We start from the raw sequence: 18,432 nt of genomic DNA, 5'->3' as shown, positions 1-18,432 counted from the left end.
TATCACTTCAGCAAGTAACTACTAGTACTCCTCCTAATGCTCCCCAAAATTACTACTGTGTCTCTCTCTACTGTCTCACTCTCTTCTCTATAAACGGAGAGGACGCCAGCCACGTCCTCTCCCTATGAATCTCAATGCACGTGTGAAAATGGCGGCGACGCGCGGCTCCTTATATAGAATCCGAGTCTCGCGATAGAATCCGAGCCTCGCGAGAATCCGACAGCGGGATGATGACGTTCGGGCGCGCTCGGGTTAACCGAGCAAGGCGGGAAGATCCGAGTCGCTCGGCCCCGTGTAAAAAAAACTGAAGTTCGGGCGGGTTCGGATTCCGAGGAACCGAACCCGCTCATCCCTAGTGTTAACAACGTGTTTCAAAACTTGTGTATATGAGACCTCTATGTCAGGATCAACAAGGAAGTTCTTTTAGAAGTGCCCCACGGTACAGCTACCTGTTCCCCACTAATCCCCCTCACTCACAGTGTAATGGTGTCGTACTAGTAATGACTTGTTTTTTATGTAAGGATCCAGGACCTTCCGCTACTCCGGGCTGCAAAAGAAAATGACATTCCGAAGCTGAAGGAACTCCTGGAAGATGACAAGTGTGACCCGTACCAACGGGGTGAGTAAGAGAGTATTAGGCCGATACATGGAAACATGTACCCCACTAGGTGCATGACCTTTCCGGAACCATAACATACAGTAAATGCTGCCCCTATACATCAGCCAAAGTCAGGGCAGATACACATGGGCCCTTGCTGGAACGATAGTACATCAAGCATTCAGGAAATTAATGTCCCGCTCCATATGTTGGTCAGTGACCTCTGTCCATCACAATTTGATTTGCATGTACCACAGATACGGTACAATATACAGTAGATGAACCAGAAGGTAGCGAGCATTGTGCGACCTGGCACACGTAGCAAGTAGTAATGTACAGGGGGACACAGAATATAAACAGGCAGGGCTGCCATCAGAAATTGTGGGGCCCGGTATTGGCAAAATAGACAGCCCCCCTCCCCAACATAAAAAAAGATTCTGCAACACCGTTCCACACCTATGTGATGTCACACATTGTGATGTTACATACTGTATAGGTGGAGCGTTCCGGATCTGCAGCTATTCAAGTGTGTGTGTGTCCCCTTCCCCCCCCCCCCCCACCCCGATGGCAGGTACTGAGTGCGATACCCGACACACAGACAACGGAGGTGGCACCGTGCAGATATTCATGTACACATAATGACAATAGGTTCTGATTCTGCCGTCGGAATGGCATTACTGAGAACACAAAACCAGAGACATCATGATGAACAGTTGTCCACAGAATAAAACCACTGCTGAGAAGCATTTATCAAAGCTTGGAGAGAGATAAAGTGGAGAGAGATAAAATACCAGCCAATCAGCTCCTAACTGCCATGTTACAGGATGAGTTTGAAAATGACAGGAGCTGATTGGTTGATACTTTGGGCCATACTTGCCTACTCTCCCGGAATGGCCGGGAGGCTCCCGAAAATCGGGTGACCCTCCCGGCCCCCCGGAAGAGCAGGCAAGTCTCCCGATTCGTGGGGTCCCCCCTGCCCGTCCGCCCACTTAGTGTGTAGCTTAAAAGAGGTATCGTCATGACCCAGCCCTTGCTCCGCCCTTTCTCCGCCCCATCCTGCCTCCTGCCCACCCCCTCCACAATGTCACAGCCTCCCCTGCCCGCCCTCTGAGCTGACCTGGCTGCTCTCTCCCGCAGAGAGCAGCCAAAATGTAGGTAAGTATGCTTTGGGCCTTATTCAGGATTGTTAGCAACCCCCCCAAAAAAGCACACTAATGGGCAAAACCATGTGCACTGCAGGAGGGGCAGATGTAACATGTGCAGTGCAGGTGGGGCAGATGTAACATGTGCAGAGAGAGTTAGATTTGGGTGGGGTGTGTTCAAACTGAAATCTAAATTCCAGTGTAAAAATTAAGCAGCCAGTATTTACCCTGCACAGAAACAATATAACCCTCCCAAATCTAATTTGGGGAGACTACACAACACGTTACCGGGAACATGCGTCTCATCTGTATATGGGCTGATTATACCGTAACTGTGTTTGCAATGTGGGATTTTTGTGGCTTTAAAATCTCTCTCTTCTCTTCTATGGCACTTTAGATTAAAGTTGTATTATGAGAATTATTATATTTTTATTTATAGAATTAGTTATGATAATTCTATAAAGTTACATTTTATACAACTATAAATTATTGATATAACTATAGCTTGATGTCTAAATATTTATAATACAGTATATAAATTCGAGGAGAATGGCGTTTTGCTTTGTATTCAGGTACCAACTTATTAAGAAGAACTTAGTTTAATTCTGTAATGTAAATAATAAATATTCAATTATTATTAGAGACTAGGTGCTTCATCGCGCCCTACGGGCGCTCTTCACACCGTCGCTACGCCCCCTTAACCCTTGCACGCCTTTCTGGGGTTCAATATTTGTATTATATGGAGTATTACCTGCATTCCTTTGTTAGTGGTTAAACATTGCACAATGAAAGGGCGTGCGATGGTGAAGGAGGTGCAGCCCCTTGCGACGGCATGAACAGCACCTGCAGGGCACGATGTACAGAATGTAGCGGGTGCGGGGGGGACTGCGGATGGGGGAGGGTGTCTGTAGATGCTGCGGATGGAGGGGGGCGGATGCGGGGGGGGGGGGGCGGATGGGGAAGGGTTGGGAGGTGCTGCGGGTGGGGGAGGGGCAGAGGAGTGGGGGCTGCAGTTGGGGGAGGGGTCCGGAGGCAATGCAGGTGGTGGAGGGGCAGGTGCGGGAATGTTGCGGATGGGTGAAGAGTTCTGGAGGTGCTGTGGGATGGGAAGGGGCAGGGGTGCCGGGGGTGGGGTAGGGGGTCCGGAGGCGCCACGGGTGGGGGAGGGGCAGGTGCAGGTGGTGCGGTGGATGGGGAAGGGGGTCCGGAGGCGCTGCAGGGGGTGGAGGGGTGGGTGCGGGGGTGCCGTGGGTGGGGGAGGGTGGGTGAGGGGGGTGCCGTGGGTGGGGGAGGGTGGGTGAGGGGGGGACTGCGGATGGAGGAGGGTGTCTGCAGATGCTGCGGGTGGAGGGGGGGCAGGAGTGGGAGGAGACATATATGGGGGGTGGATGGTGGAGGGGGTCTGGAGGTGCTGTGGCTGGCGGAGGAGCGGGGGAGTGGGAGCCGTGGGTGGTGTAGGGGGTCTGGAGGCACAGCGTGTGGGGGAGTGCCACATGTGGTGGAGGGGAAGGTGCGGAGGTGTGGTGCATTGGGGAGGGGTCTGGAGGCGATGCGGGTACTGTACCTGCCAAAAAGGTAGTTGGAGGGTATGCAGTAACAGGGGTGACAGGGTCAGAACAGGGGTAAAGGGGCCAGGACAGGGGTGACAGGGTCAGAACAGGGGTGACGGGGCCAGGACAGGGGTGACGGGGCAAGGACAGGGGTGACGGAGCAAGGACAGGGGCGACGGGGCCCGGACAGAAATGACAGGGACAGGATAGGGGTGACAGGGCCAGGGTAGGGGCGGCAGGACCAGGACAGGGGTGACAGGGCCAGGATAGGGTTGACAGGGCAAGCACAGGGGTGACAGGGCCAGAATAGGGGTGACAGGGCCAGGATAGGGGTGAAAGGGCCAGGATAAAGGTGACAGGGCAAGGCCAGGGGTGACAGGGCAAAGCCTGGGCTGACAAGGACATGACAGAACACAGGGTACGGGAGAGATTGGTATTCGGGAAAAAACAGCGGTGACAGACAGATGTGTCTTACCGGAGTCACTGCTGCTGGCTGCTGCTGTTCCACTCCAACCTGTTGGGATCTGCTGCTGGTGGAGACTTGGGATGGCTGACTCTCTCAGGCTGGAGTCCTGCTTCCTCTGCCTGTCCGCATCCCTCCCCCCCCACTTACTGTGGTAAGGGGAGACTGGGAGTGACTGGTTAGCTCCCAGGAGATGCTGCGGCTGGAGGGAGGAGGGGGTCATAGCATACATGTGGCGCGGACCTCGCGGCTGCCGGGCACTGTGGTAAGGGGAGACTGGGAGTGACTGGTTAGCCCCCAGGAGACACTGCGGCTGGAGGGAGGAGGGGGTCGGAGCCTGCAAGCAGCGTAGACTACTGCAGCGCTGCCCGCCGGCTAAAGTGTGTGAAGGAGCCGGCAGCGCTGCAGCTAGCGGTGGGGTTGCCAGGGCTGGAGATAACAGAGGCAGTACGGAACCTGCACAGCGGCAGGTGCCCCACAAAACTGCACCTAAGAAGCTTAGAGTGTGCCAGAAAGTGACGCTCCTCCGCGCCAGAGAGCCCCTGCTGAGTATGCTGATGTGTGGGGTCAAGCACACGGTGAGCCAGTGCCCGTCTGTCTGTACGGCATACCCCCTCACACCCCCCCATACCTCCCAACTGTCCCGATTTTTGCGGGGCAGTCCCATTTTTTGGGGGTCTGTCCCACCCACAGGCCGCAGTGTCCCGCGGTGGGTGGGGGGGCAGTTGGGAAGCTCCTGTACTCGCTGTTCTGCTTAGCAGAACAGCGGTGAATAGACGCTGTGCGCATGTGTGGAGACAGAGGAATAGGGGGCATCAGGGGGTACGGATTAAGGGGGGTTCCGGCAGCAGAGCCAAATTAAGGGGGGGCCCAGGGGGTACGTACCGCGGGCCCCACAGTTTTAGGGGGGCCCTCAGCTGGAGTAGCTCTGTCCCAGCTCTGAAGCTCCCCCATCCTGCCAGCAACAGCAGCAGCATTGTGCTACAGTCAGCACACGCTGCTGCGTGTTGGCAGGTCTGTGGTGTTGCAGGGAGGCAGCAGCCTCCCTGCTTTCTTCTGCCTGTGCGGGTGTGTAGGGGGGAGCGACCACCCCCTCTGGATTTACCCCTAGCTGAGGGGCCAAAATCCCATTAAAAAACAACAACGGAATTTACATAAGGGGGCGTGACCACGCATCCCGCGATTAGGCCACGCCCCGAACCTGCAGCAGGCACAGCAATGAGATAGGGCCCCTCTGCCTTAAATGCCCTGGGCCACCCGGACTCATAACCCGCCCCTGGGGGCATGCCAGCAGTTTACAGAGCGCTGTGCATGCCCCCTCACTGACAAAAACGGGGGCGTGGCTCACGATTGCGGGTCCTCCCCCGAAGCCACCCCCCTTTTCATTGACCACGCCCCCTTTTCACCGAGGATGTGTCCCTCCTTCTGCCTGAAGAAAGCTGGGAGGTATGCACCCCTGTCTGCCTGAAGAAAGTTGGGAGGTATGCACCCCTGCCTGTGCCATGCCCATACCATCTGCTTCTGCTCCTAGTCTCCTATAGATTTGCCCAGATCTGTGATTCATTTGACTAACTCCGCCCAGTTTTGTGACTCCTCCCAGCGTTAGCAAGTGAGGCACAAAGTCACAGATCTGGGCTAATATATAGGAGATTTGCACCGGAAATTTTTCGGGTTTTGTGTTTTGGTTTTGGATTCGTTCCGCTGCCGTGTTTTGGATTCAGACGTGTTTTGGCAAAACCTCCCTTAAAAATTTTTGTCGGATTCGGGTGTGTTTTGGATTCAGGTGTTTTTTTTTTCTCTAAACCCTCAAAAACAGCTTAAATCACAGAATTTGGGGGTAATTTTGATCCTATAGTATTATTAACCTCAATAACCATAATTTCCACTCATTTCCAGTCTATTCTGAACACCTCACACCTCACAATATTATTTTTAGTCCTAAAATTTGCACCGAGGTCGCTGGATGGCTAAGCTAAGCGACCCAAGAGGGTGGCACAAACACCTGGCCCATCTAGGAGTGGCACTGCAGTGTCAGACAGGATGGCACTTAAAAAAATTGGCCCCAAACAGCACATGATACAAAGAAAAGAGAAAAAGAGGTGCACTGCGGTCGCTGGACGGCTAAGCTAAGTGACACTAACACCTCAATATCACAGGAATTATTCGTTCTAATCAATGGTATTAATGGTCCAAGTCACTGGAAGAAAATGACAAAATCACTGGAATTAAATGGCAGTAATGTTGGGAATTATATCAAATGGCAGTACCACTGGACATATATGGTAGTGTCAGACAGGATGGCACTTAAAAAATAGTCCCCAAACAGCACATGATGCAAAGAAACGAGAAAAAGAGGTGCACTGTGGTCGCTGGATGGCTAAGCTAAGCGACACAAACACCTCAATATCACAGGAATTATTCGTTCTAATCAATGGTATTATTGGTCCAAATCACTGGAAGAAAATTACAAAATCACTGGAATTATTCGTTCTAAATTCTAATCAATGGTATTATTAATCCAAATCACTAAAATAAAATGACAAAATCACTGTAATCATTTGGCAAGATCACTGTAATTAATAATTAATTATAAATCACTGATATTAATTGGTAAAATCTCGCTATCGCCTGCCTAGTGAAGTGGAATCTAGATGGGATTTTGTACCGGGGGCACAATAACTTCATCAATTGTCTAAATCTCAATGCACTAATGGCGGAAAACGGGCGCACGTCTAAAAGCGCACTGATTACACTGAGAACTGATTATACTGATCAATCACTGATTATACTGAGCACTCATTTTACTGAGCACTGATGATACTACGGAGAACTGACACTGAGCAGCGAGAACAGCACTGGACTATTTTACTGTAGTATACTGGTCACCACAATGCAGCACCGACACTGAGCACTGTACTACTGTACTGTACAACTATATACTGTTGGTCACCAAAATGCTGCACTGTACTACTATATATACTGCTCACAACAATGCAGCACAGATATGGATACTTGAAGTGACACGGAGCTGCAAGATACAGCAATGGCCTACTGTACTGTACAACTATATACTGTTGGTCACCAAAATGCTGCACTGTACTACTATATATACTGCTCACAACAATGCAGCACAGATATGGATACTTGAAGTGACACAGAGCTGCAAGATACAGCAATGGCCTGCTGTACTGTACTATATGTATACTGCTGGTCACCAAAATGCTGCACTGTCCTACTATATACTGCTCACAATAATGCAGCACAGAGATAGTATACTTGACACAGAGCTGCTAGATACAGCAATGGCCTACTGTACTGTACTATATGTATACTGCTGGTCACCAAAATGCTGCACTGTCCTACTATATACTGCTTACAATAATGCAGCACAGAGATAGTATACTTGACACAGAGCTGCAAGATACAGCAATGGCCTACTGTACTGTACTATATCATACCTCCCAACTTTTCACATTTCTAAAGAGGGACACACGTGCTCCCGAAAAAGGGGTGTGACCTAAGAAAAGGTGCGTGGCTTCACAGGAGGACCCGCAATCACGAGCCACGCCCCATCATTGAGGGGGCATGCCCAGCACTCTGTGAGCTGCTGGCATGACCCCTCTCCCTCTGACTCCAGTGAATAGACGCTGTGTGCATGTCTATTCACCGCTGCTCTGCTAAGCAGGGCAGCGAGAGACAGAGCCTCCCAACTGACCCCCCCCCCCCACCGCGGGACACTGCGGCCCGCGGGTGGGACAGCGGGACAGTTCCCAAAAAACGGGACTGTCCCACGAAAATCAGGACAGTTGGGAGGTATGCTATATGTATACTGCTGGTCACCAAAATGCTGCACTGTCCTACTATATACTGCTCACAATAATGCAGCACAGAGATAGTATACTTGACACAGAGCTGCAAGATACAGCAATGGCCTACTGTACTGTACTATATGTATACTGCTGGTCACAAAAATGCTGCACTGTCATACTATATGCTGCTCACAATAATGCAGCACAGAGATAGTATACTTGACACAGAGCTGCAAGATACAGCAATGGCCTACTGTACTGTACTATATATGTATACTGCTGGTCACCAAAATGCTGCACTGTCCTACTATATGCTGCTCACAATAATGCAGCACAAAGATAGTATACTTGACACAGAGCTGCAAGATACAGCAATGGCCTACTGTACTGTACTATATCATACCTCCCAACTTTTCACATTTCTAAAGAGTGACACACGCGCTCCCGAAAAAGGGGTGTGGCCTAAGAAAAGGGGCGTGGTTTTGCAGGAAGACCCGCAATTGCGAGCCACGCCCCGTCATTGAGGGGGCATGCCCAGCACTCTGTGAGCTGCTGGCATGACCCCTCTCCCTCTGACTGCAGTGAATAGACGCGGGTGGGGCAGCGGGACAGTCCCCAAAAAAACGGGACTGTCCCACAAAAATCGGGACAGTTGGGAGGTATGCTATATGTATACTGCTGGTCACCAAAATGCTACACTGTCCTACTATATGCTGCTCACAATAATGCAGCACAGAGATAGTATACTTGACACAGAGCTGCAAGATACAGCAATGGCCTACTGTACTGTACTATATGTATACTGCTGGTCACCAAAATGCTGCACTGTCCTACTATATACCATACTTACCAACATTCTGGCTGCTCTCTGCGGGAGAGAGCAGCCAGGTCGGCTCAACAGGCGGGCCGGGGAGCACTCTGACGTAAGGAGGGGGTGGAACGGGGGTGGGACGGGGGCGGAGCAAGGGCGGGATGGGGGTGGTGTTAAGGTGATGCCTCCTTTAAGCCACGCCCCCGCTCTGTAATGTCGCGATCACCGGCATTACACTGCAGGGGGCGTGGCTATGATGACGTGATTCAGCAAGAATCGCGTCAACGACTGCCCGGACCGCCCACTTTACACAAAAGTGGGCGGACGGGCAGGGGGACCCCTCAAATCAGGAGACTTACCTGCTCTTCCGGGGGGCCGGGAGGGTCACCCGAATTTCGGGAGCCTCCCGGCCATTCCGGGAGAGTAGGCAAGTATGCTATATACTGCTCACAATAATGCAGCACAGAGATAGTATACTTGACACAGAGCTGCAAGATACAGCAATGGCCTACTGTACTGTACTATATGTATACTGCTGGTCACCAAAATGCTGCAATGTCCTACTATATACTGCTCACAATAATGCAGCACAGAGATAGTATACTTGACACAGAGCTGCAAGATACAGCAATGGCCTACTGTACTGTACTACTATAATTATATACTGGTGTGATAAAGCTAAATATTTATCTTACTTAAAACCCTTTAAGAGGCCTAAGAACACTGTACGCTATTGACGTATGGAGTACAGTAAGGGTACGCATGTTGCGTAGCAATCGCTTAGCCGTAGTCGAGACGCTCAAGCGTCACGTTCGCTCACGGCCAAGAGATCACAGGCAGGCACGCTATTGGCTGCCGACTAACGTAATGATTCGCTATAGCGTAGCGGACGCTCGGGACCACGAGGAGATCACCAGCGGCGCAGACGTTCACAATGTTAAACCTTTATAACTATACCATAAAACAGTGTATTATGCAGTAAACCTTGGTGTAGTGATAAGATGAGAATGCAACACTGTGTAAGCGGGTTTACACTAAAGCTGTTTGAGTGATAGAGACGCTCCTATTACCCACTGCAATATAATGAACACACAATTCCGGTCTAAGGGTCTAACGCCTTTTAAGGAAATGAATGAACGTTCAAAAAGAATAATACAATACAAGTCATACACTACCAATATAACATAGACTACCTAACCAGATAACTACACATGAAATACAATATCAGTACAATAACTATATAAGAGAAACGAGAGAGAAAGAGAAGAGAGAGAGAGAGAGAGATATGGCTCAGAATAACAAGAAAGACAATATGATTGCGGAGAAAACTTACGCACAAAGGGGAACGATCGCATGCGCCTCTGGATATCCAGCTCCCGATTATCAGCAATGAGAACCGTTGAAGAGTGAGAGCTGGATACGATCGGCTTGTCTATTTATGCCCCACACACAATACAATTCAATGGTCCCTACAATCTCATTGTTCATTGGACACAGGAATTCGTCTTCGCATTATAACAAAAGGTCATAGGTTGATTCATACAGGTGGGCTGTATCTACTTCCAACTGCTCAGGTGGGTGGGAAACTAGGTTTCCCGCAGCATGGATAAGTAAGTGCAAATAATAGTAAATGGACATAAACTTCTTATGTCCATATCTATTCGCACGAGCGATTAATCCGCTTCAAACCAACACCGGAATATTGCTAATTAAATACTCTTCCGATGGATACTAAACACCACTGTATAATCCTTGTCTGACCCTTTGTATCAGACAAAGAGGGATCTCTCTGTCCATGAACATGCTACATTAACTAAACTTTCAGAATCTATCAAAGGGACCATGATCTACAAAATACATTATATGGTTAAAATATATATCGATTGAGTCGCCCGCTAGACGCATACAAACTCTACCGTAAATCCGCATATCGTGCGCCTGCGGGTGCACGCGAAGGCGAGTATGCGCACGCACGGGAGAGCTCTTGCACGCGCAGCGGGAGCTCGCATGAGGTGCAAATATGGCAGTGTGCATAGTGATATTTTTCTGACTTTGACAGTCCACCCTTTGGCAGTCAACAATAACTGCCACTTCCTAAAACATTTCAAAACGAGAAAAATATATGTCAAGTGTAAATACATTTCCATGATTGGGTAAGGGAGGAGAGGAGAAGGTAGGAAAAGGGTATGACCTAGTGAGATAGCAGAAGCATGTGTGTATGAATCCATGTTTTGGGGGGTCATGTATCATCGTGCCGTACGTGTTTTAGATCAAGCTTCGAGGTATTGCGAAGTATACATTTGAATTCCTTCTTATCCCGTATTAAGGGTCTGTGGATGGGCTGTCAAACTTTACCGAGCTCTTTTCGGCTTTTGGTTGTAACAAAAATGGGGGAGCACATTTTAGTTGATGATACATGAATGGGGGAATATGTGATTGCTGATATCTGTGCTGGTATTCCCTATCGACTATGTGTGTTATTACCTGAAGGTTGTAGAGATGAAGATAAGACACAATTATGGTAAATGCGGTGGTATTCTATGTCAGGTTAATGAACATTTGTCGGTTGAAGTCTTGTTCGGTGTCTGTTGAATGCAGTCTTCTTTGGGCTTTTGCCAATAGGTGTGAGCAAAAGCTTTGTCAATGTCCATAGACTTACAAAAAGTGTTGGGCTAGCGTAAATTTAAAATTTCTAGGGAAACTGGGGGTCTATGGCATAGTTCATCAAATATCTGTGTATAAGGTTGTCAAAACTTCTTCTTTAATCCATCAGTTGTCTGTATACAGGCTCGTCAAATTCCTCGTCCAAGTGGGTCTTTTTACCTTGGATAAAACGGAAAAACAGGTGAAAGAAACGGACCGTATAATCGCATTTTCATCACATCATTGTTTCTACCTTTGGGTCATAAATCAAATCCATTGGAATTACGATTTCCTCACTCCTTAAACTCATCACCCTAGTACTTCGTTTACACTTCGTTAAAGTCTGACCGCATCTAAATATCAAGCCAATCGATATGACAACACCCAAGATACATAGAAGAAACTTCCCTACATCCATTATGACTCCTTGAGCCCATTCTCCTAAACCAGAGAACCAATTTCGCGGGTTCAACCATGACACCCAACCAGTCAGCTCATTACCCACAGCAGCAAGGGTGAGTTTGTGTCTCCTGCGAAATTCCCACTTTAATTGGAGAATATCGTCCATCTTTTGGTCTATGACCTCGACCGGATCCTCGGTACTATTCGTAATATATGTGCAGCATTTCACGCCGTGCGGCGTTGCCAGTGTGACACAATATCCGCCTGTCACTGCCGTGAGATAATTGAGAACCATTCTATGCTGAACCAGTTCTGTTTTATAAGCTTGAAGCTCCCTTCCGGTATACCTAAAAGTGTCGTCATACATTTCAGTGATATTGTCTAACAAATTTGCAAGCGCAGATATGTATTTATAATTCAACACTCCTCTGGCGGTGCGAGTGATGTCTAACGCGAGTAGAACCTGAATCCCGGTGGATTCATGGATCATGTCAGAGGCCGGATGCTCTGTTCTTTCTATCAGGTGCCGTTTAACTACGTGCTCGTAATGAGTGTGAGTATAAGGAGCTTGGGCAACACGGTGTATATCTTTCATTTTGGCATGTGATACAGTCATTACCTCAGGCAGTACTTTTCCAATATAACACAATCCTTCAGAGTTTGGGGCAAGCCACTTATACGCCTTCCTCCCGCATATGAAATATGCATCATCGGGGAGAACATATGGGACGGAATAGGACATAACCATATTACACATCTTCCATGTGAAATCTCCTAAACCTAATTCTCCCATCTGTCTAGTACACGTATCAGTTTGTACGATATGTGCACAGTATCCTGGTGATACCTCTCCAACTCTCGTAATCCTACTTCCTAGGGTATACCTATATCGGAAATATTTTCCACTACCAGCTATGTGGCGTATAAGCTCTGTATCTGTTGGCATTCTGTTGGCTCTGTATGAAAAGGTCATGGTTTGGTTACTCCATGACACTTCCCAATTTCCCGGCTTTCGGGGATTGGAAATGTTAAAACATATAAGGGACTTATCCACATGATATTGTTGGAGCTTCAAACTAGGAGGACTGGAGATATTAAACCTCCTGTCCACCGGCCTCCCACCACTTAGCTCAAGTACCTCCCCTATCGTTAAAGGAAATGGTACTAAGCCTGATTTACTATGGCCTTGAGGTACTTGAGAGCATACCCAACAATCTGTCTGATTTAACACATTACCCACTAAGGAGTGATAGTCACTCAATGGATGCCGGTCCATGTGGATATTAAAACTGGACTGACATTTCTTGATGCACCCGTCCTCAACTACATTGTCACAGAGCCTACAGATACAGTTTTCTTCAGCTAACAATCCTTCACAATTCCTTCTATGGTCTATGTTATCGGATCGTTTTCTGATACTCGCCTTTGCTTGTTGATTATGTTGTTCTTGGAAAACTACGCCTCCATCTCCGTCATCAGAACCCATTCCAGAACCTCTCTCGACCTCCATGGTACTCTCGCCGGAACAGACTGCTCTGGTCAACATCATGGTCAACAGAAAAATCCGGATCACAGTCTCTTGGGGCAAGTCCATCTTAGAGGAGGAAATGGAGAAAAATGAGAAGGGGGAAAGAAATAATTGAGGGAGATGGGATGGGAAGTGGAGAAAAACAATAAAAGGGAACAGGGGATCGACAACTGCTTCTGATCTTATGATTTTTCAAAGCTCAGGTGCCGCCTCAGTCCTCCTGAAACAGACGCTCCAGTGATACCACTTCCTCTACCGTCTGTTCTTTATCACGGGACCTCTCTGGATCAGCAACCTTCTTACAATGGGACGAATGAACCCAAGTCTCTCTCTCGGCAACCTTCAATGCTGTAGTGCTAGTCAATAAGACTTGGTATGGTCCTTCCCATCTGTCGATAAGGCAACCTGAGCGTAGAAAATTCCGTATCATTACATAATCCCCAGGTTCAATGTCATGACAATTACTATCTGGTAAATCAGGAATCACCAACTTCAAATTATCATTTTGATTCCTTAGCTGTTTACTCATGTTAATCAAGTATTTTACAGTCACTTCATTGTTACACTTCAAATCATCCTGAGGGTTAATCATAACATGCGGTTGTCGACCAAACAAGATTTCAAAGGGAGACAGATTAAGAGGGGACCTGGGAGTGGTTCTGATGCTGTATAGTACAATGGGTAAAGCTTCTGGCCATGTCAATCCTGTTTCTGCCATAACTTTGCTCAGTTTATTTTTAATAGTGCTGTTCACTCTTTCCACCTTCGCACTCGCCTGTAGACGGTATGGAGTGTGCAGCTTTCTATCAATTCCCATCAACTTACACATTCCTTGAAAGACATCACCTGTAAAATGGGTACCCCTATCACTTTCAATTATTCTAGGGATACCATATCTACATACAAATTCCTGCACAATTTTCTTAGCAGTAAACATAGCGGTATTTGTGGCCGCAGGAAATGCTTCGACCCAATTTGAGAACACATCTATACAAACAAGTACATATTTCAAATTTCGACAAGGGGGTAATTGGATAAAGTCAATCTGTATTACCTGAAAAGGTCCGCCTGTAGGTGGGATATGAGATGGTTCTGTTAGTATTGCCTTTCCGATATTCTTTCTCAAACAGGTAAGGCATGACATTGCTCTCTTACCTGCATGGGATGAAAATCCTGGGGCGCACCAATATGCTCTTACCAACTTACACATTCCCTCCTTGCCCAGATGAGTCAGCCCGTGTGCTGCCTCAGCTAAACATGGAAGATATGCTCTGGGGGCCACTGGTTTACCTTGTCCATCCGTCCAGAGTCCTGAGGACTCCAGGCCATATCCCTTTGCCTTCCAGACTGCCTTTTCCTGTGTGGAACACAAATTTTGCATTTCACACAGCTTCTGTGTGTTGATGGTATTAAATACCATCAGTTGTGTGGTGTCTGTCTGTCTGGGGGTACCAGCTGCTAACTTAGCAGCTTCATCTGCTCGGCTGTTACCAAGTGATACTGGGTCTTGGCTATATGTGTGTGCTTTACACTTGATAACAGCCACTCTGTCGGGTTCCTGTATCGCTGTTAGAAGCCTTTTGATGTGAGCTGCATGCGCTACCGGTGTACCAGCTGCCGTCATGAAATTTCTGAGGCGCCATAGGGCTCCGAAATCGTGGACTACCCCGAATGCGTATCTAGAGTCGGTGTAGATATTGGCTGACTTGCCCTTAGCCAATTCACATGCTCTGGTTAGGGCGACCAGTTCAGCAACCTGGGCTGAGTGGGGTGGGCCTAGTGGTTCAGCTTCTATGGTGCCTTGGTCATCTACGACTGCGTATCCAGTACACAAGTCTCCCGAGTCTGACTGTCTGTGACAACTACCGTCAGTGTAGAAAGTAAAGTCTACATCTTCTAGTGGGTTGTCACTGATGTCAGGCCTTGCGGTAAAATTTTGGGTCAAATATTCCATACAATCATGTGTGTCCTCCTTTGTATTAAATTCTCCTTCCCCACCACTCTCATCCTCCACCCTTTGTGCCTGTCCAGGCACACCTGGGAGATATGTTGCAGGATTTAATGCACTGCATCTCCTTATGGTGATGTTTACGGGGGCCATTAGTGCCAATTCCCATCTTGTAAACCGCGCTGATGAGACGTGCCTGGTTTGGGCGGAATTTAGCAAGGCTGACACTGCATGTGGTGTATGAATTGTGAGGTTGTGACCTAGCACTACATCTTCGCTTTTCGTTACTAGCAATGCTATCGCAGCAACGCTTCGCAAGCATGTGGGGAGGGATCGCGCTACCGTATCTAGCTGAGCGCTGTAGTATGCTACTGGCCTGCTGGCATCACCGTGCTTTTGGGTTAGGACGCCTGCCGCGCAACCAGCACTTTCTGTTCCGTACAGCTCAAAGGGTTTCCCATAGTCTGGCATACCTAATGCTGGCGCCTGCGTTAGGCACTGTTTAAGTCTCTCAAATGCCATCTCGGACTCGTCTGTGTGCGAAATCCGATCGGTTTGTTTGAGGAGACCATCTCCTGCAAAGGTAACGCTAGAATGGAAAACCCTGGGATCCAGTTACGGCAATACCCACACATTCCTAAAAACGTTCTGATCTGTTGCTGGGTTTGTGGCAGAGTCATGTCTCTAATTGCTTGAATTCTATCAGCGGTCAGGTGTCTCAGTCCTTGTGTTAGACAGTGTCCCAAATATTTTACTTTAGTTTGGCATAATTGTAACTTGTCTTTGGAAACCTTGTGTCCTGTGTCTGAAAGATGAAACAGGAGCTGTTTCGTATCCTTCAGGGATGCTTCCAATGAATCTGAACATAGTAGTAAATCATCCACGTACTGTATCAATACTGATCCACTCTCTGGTTGGAAAGACTGTAAACAATCATGCAAAGCCTGGGAAAATATACTTGGACTGTCTATGAAACCTTGTGGTAATCGAGTCCATGTGTATTGGACTCCTCTATATGTAAATGCAAACAAATATTGGCTGTCAGGATGCAGGGGTACCGAAAAGAAAGCGAAGCAGAGGTCAATAACAGTGAAAAATTTCGCAGTGGGAGGGATCTGCATAAGGATGACAGCTGGATTTGGCACTACGGGGAACTGACTCTCAACTATTTTGTTAATCCCCCTTAGATCCTGCACTAGCCGGTAACCCCTCCCCCCACTCTTTTTCACAGGGAAGATGGGACTATTGGCAGTGCTGGACGTTCTTACCAGAATGCCCTGTTGTAGCAAGCGCTCTATTACGGGATACACTCCTAACTCCACCTCTGGCTTCAGAGGGTACTGTGGGATTTTTGGAGCTATCCTACCATCTTTTACTTGTACAACTACCGGAGCTACGTTTGCCATTAATCCAGTGTCCTGTCCATCTTTAGTCCAAAGTGACTCTGGTATCTGGGATGTCATTTCTTCTACTTGGGATGGAGTCCTATTTGTCATAATGGTATGTGACAGTAATTTTGATGGGGAGTCTAACATGTCTCGCACTTCCTGAGCGTGATTCTCAGGTATGTCCAAGAATACACCTTCAGGAGTACAATAAATGACGCACCCCATTTTACACAATAAGTCTCTTCCCAGGAGATTAGTCGGTGCCGATGCAGCCAGCAAAAAGGAATGCTTGGTATGTAAAGGCCCTATTGTAAGCTCGGCTGGTTTGCTAACAGGGTAGTGCTGGACTACTCCCGTTACTCCTATGGCTGGAATTGTCTTACCAGTGGTTCTCATGCCCACTGTCGAATTTATCACTGATTTGGCCGCCCCCGTATCTACAAGAAAGTTTAATGATTTACCAGCTACATTTATTGCAATTTCGGGTTCACTTCCAAGACTTGCAATCAATTTTACTGGCTGCAGATTACAGGTATGGCCACACCCCTATTGGGTATGGTGACCTCCCTGAATCCCGCTGGCAGCAACTACTTGTGAAGGGGTTAAATGGGAACTACCAGAGGCTTGCCAGTCTCTGTTCGGGGGGTATCTTTTTGTTTCCCCTGCATGTGGCTCATAACTCCGTTTCTGCGGACCCTGCTCCCAATGTCGTGTGTCGTGTCGTTGTCTAGGGGGTTGATAAGACTTTTGTATGTTTCTCGATTTACAGTCTCGTGCAAAGTGTCCCTCTCTATGACAGGAATAACAGGTTACCACATTTGACTTACCCACAGGGTTTGGTGATCTATACAAAGGCTGCTTTGTGGTCAGGGCCTGTATACTTACGGCCATTAACTTATCACCTTGTGACTCCCTGTGTCTGGTGATATTCCGGTCGTGATCAATAGCAGCCTCTCTCAAAGTAGCCACCGACAGACCTCGCCAACATGGTTGCGTGGTCTGTACCCTTGTCTTTAATGCTTCTTTTAAACCATCCATTAGCACAGATACTGCTACTTCTTGATGATTTGCATTGGTCCTAATGTCCTCTATGCCAGTGTATTTTGCCATTTCTAATAGTGCCCGGTGAAAATACTCAGCAGCTGTTTCTGACTCTTTTTGTTTAATGGAAAAAATTCTATTCCATTTGGCTACAGCTGGGAAATACTCCTTTAACTGTAAATTTATTCTTTTTACATTGTCTTTGTTGTACACATCTGTAAGGGGTACATCCTGATCCAATCCACAGTCAGCTAAAAATTGAGCTGAGTCGACATTGGAGGGTAAACATGCCCTCAGCAATATCTGCCAGTCTTTGTTATTGGGCTCTAAAGTGTTCCCTAGGTCTCTGATGTATTTCTGGCTAGCAACTAAGTCTTTCCTAGGGTCTGGGAATTCAGACACTATGGTTCTTAATTCCATTCGGGAAAATGGGCTGTACATGGCAATGTTCCTAACAGGAGTGACTCCTGACGTGTCAGTTTTCCCATTTGGCACTGCTATTACCCTAGACAAGAAATACAAAAGGGATTTTTCCCACGCACTCTGCTGGCTGTTAGTAAGAAGAACTGTATACTATGTAATAATAGGAAATTTAGAGCTCTTCGTTACATATGTTTTGCAAAAGATATGATAAGCCTCCAGGCCACTTCACGGCTGCTCTATTACTGGAGGTCCCTAACTAAGCATAGGTCCAGGGCTTGGACCCCACAAAGTCGGCTCAGGCCCGACCACCCCAGGGCAGCACACCATTGAAATACTAAAGTGTTAATATGTGTTAAGAAAGAAGCAGAAGCTATGGGTTAGAAAGTGCTACAAAAATAAGGGTGTTAATAAAATACTCAAAAGAGTAATATTAGTGAAAAAATAGGAGTGTTACATAAGTGCTAAATAAATAATATGGCATGCTACCCCAAGGTGGCCCAGCCCCACCCGACCCGGGGGGTACCACTCCCCAAACCCATACACAGCATAATAATAATAACATCCACTATGGGTCATACAATTGCTTAATGTATGTCCACATGATAATGGCACATACAGAACATATCCAGATTGAGAGCTAGTTTACCTGGAGGCACCCCTGTATCCTCCAAATGGCACCACAGGAC

At 47.7% G+C, this 18,432-nt stretch overlaps 1 protein-coding gene across 1 annotated transcript in view; it reads left to right on the top strand.

Moving 5' to 3' along the window:
* LOC135056861 (transient receptor potential cation channel subfamily V member 6-like) overlaps positions 1-18,432 on the top strand; it is a 168,738-nt gene that overhangs the window by 31,739 nt on the left and 118,567 nt on the right. The window contains exon 2 of the mRNA XM_063962535.1: positions 522-619. Within this exon, the coding sequence (XP_063818605.1) occupies positions 522-619 (98 nt within the window). The remainder of the gene's footprint in view (positions 1-521; positions 620-18,432) is intronic.

The sequence above is a fragment of the Pseudophryne corroboree genome, chromosome 3 (genome assembly GCF_028390025.1).
Source record: "Pseudophryne corroboree isolate aPseCor3 chromosome 3, aPseCor3.hap2, whole genome shotgun sequence".
Taxonomy (NCBI): domain Eukaryota; kingdom Metazoa; phylum Chordata; class Amphibia; order Anura; family Myobatrachidae; genus Pseudophryne; species Pseudophryne corroboree.
The sequence above is the reverse complement of the archived record's forward strand: the minus strand, read 5'-3'. Positions and strand labels throughout refer to the sequence as shown.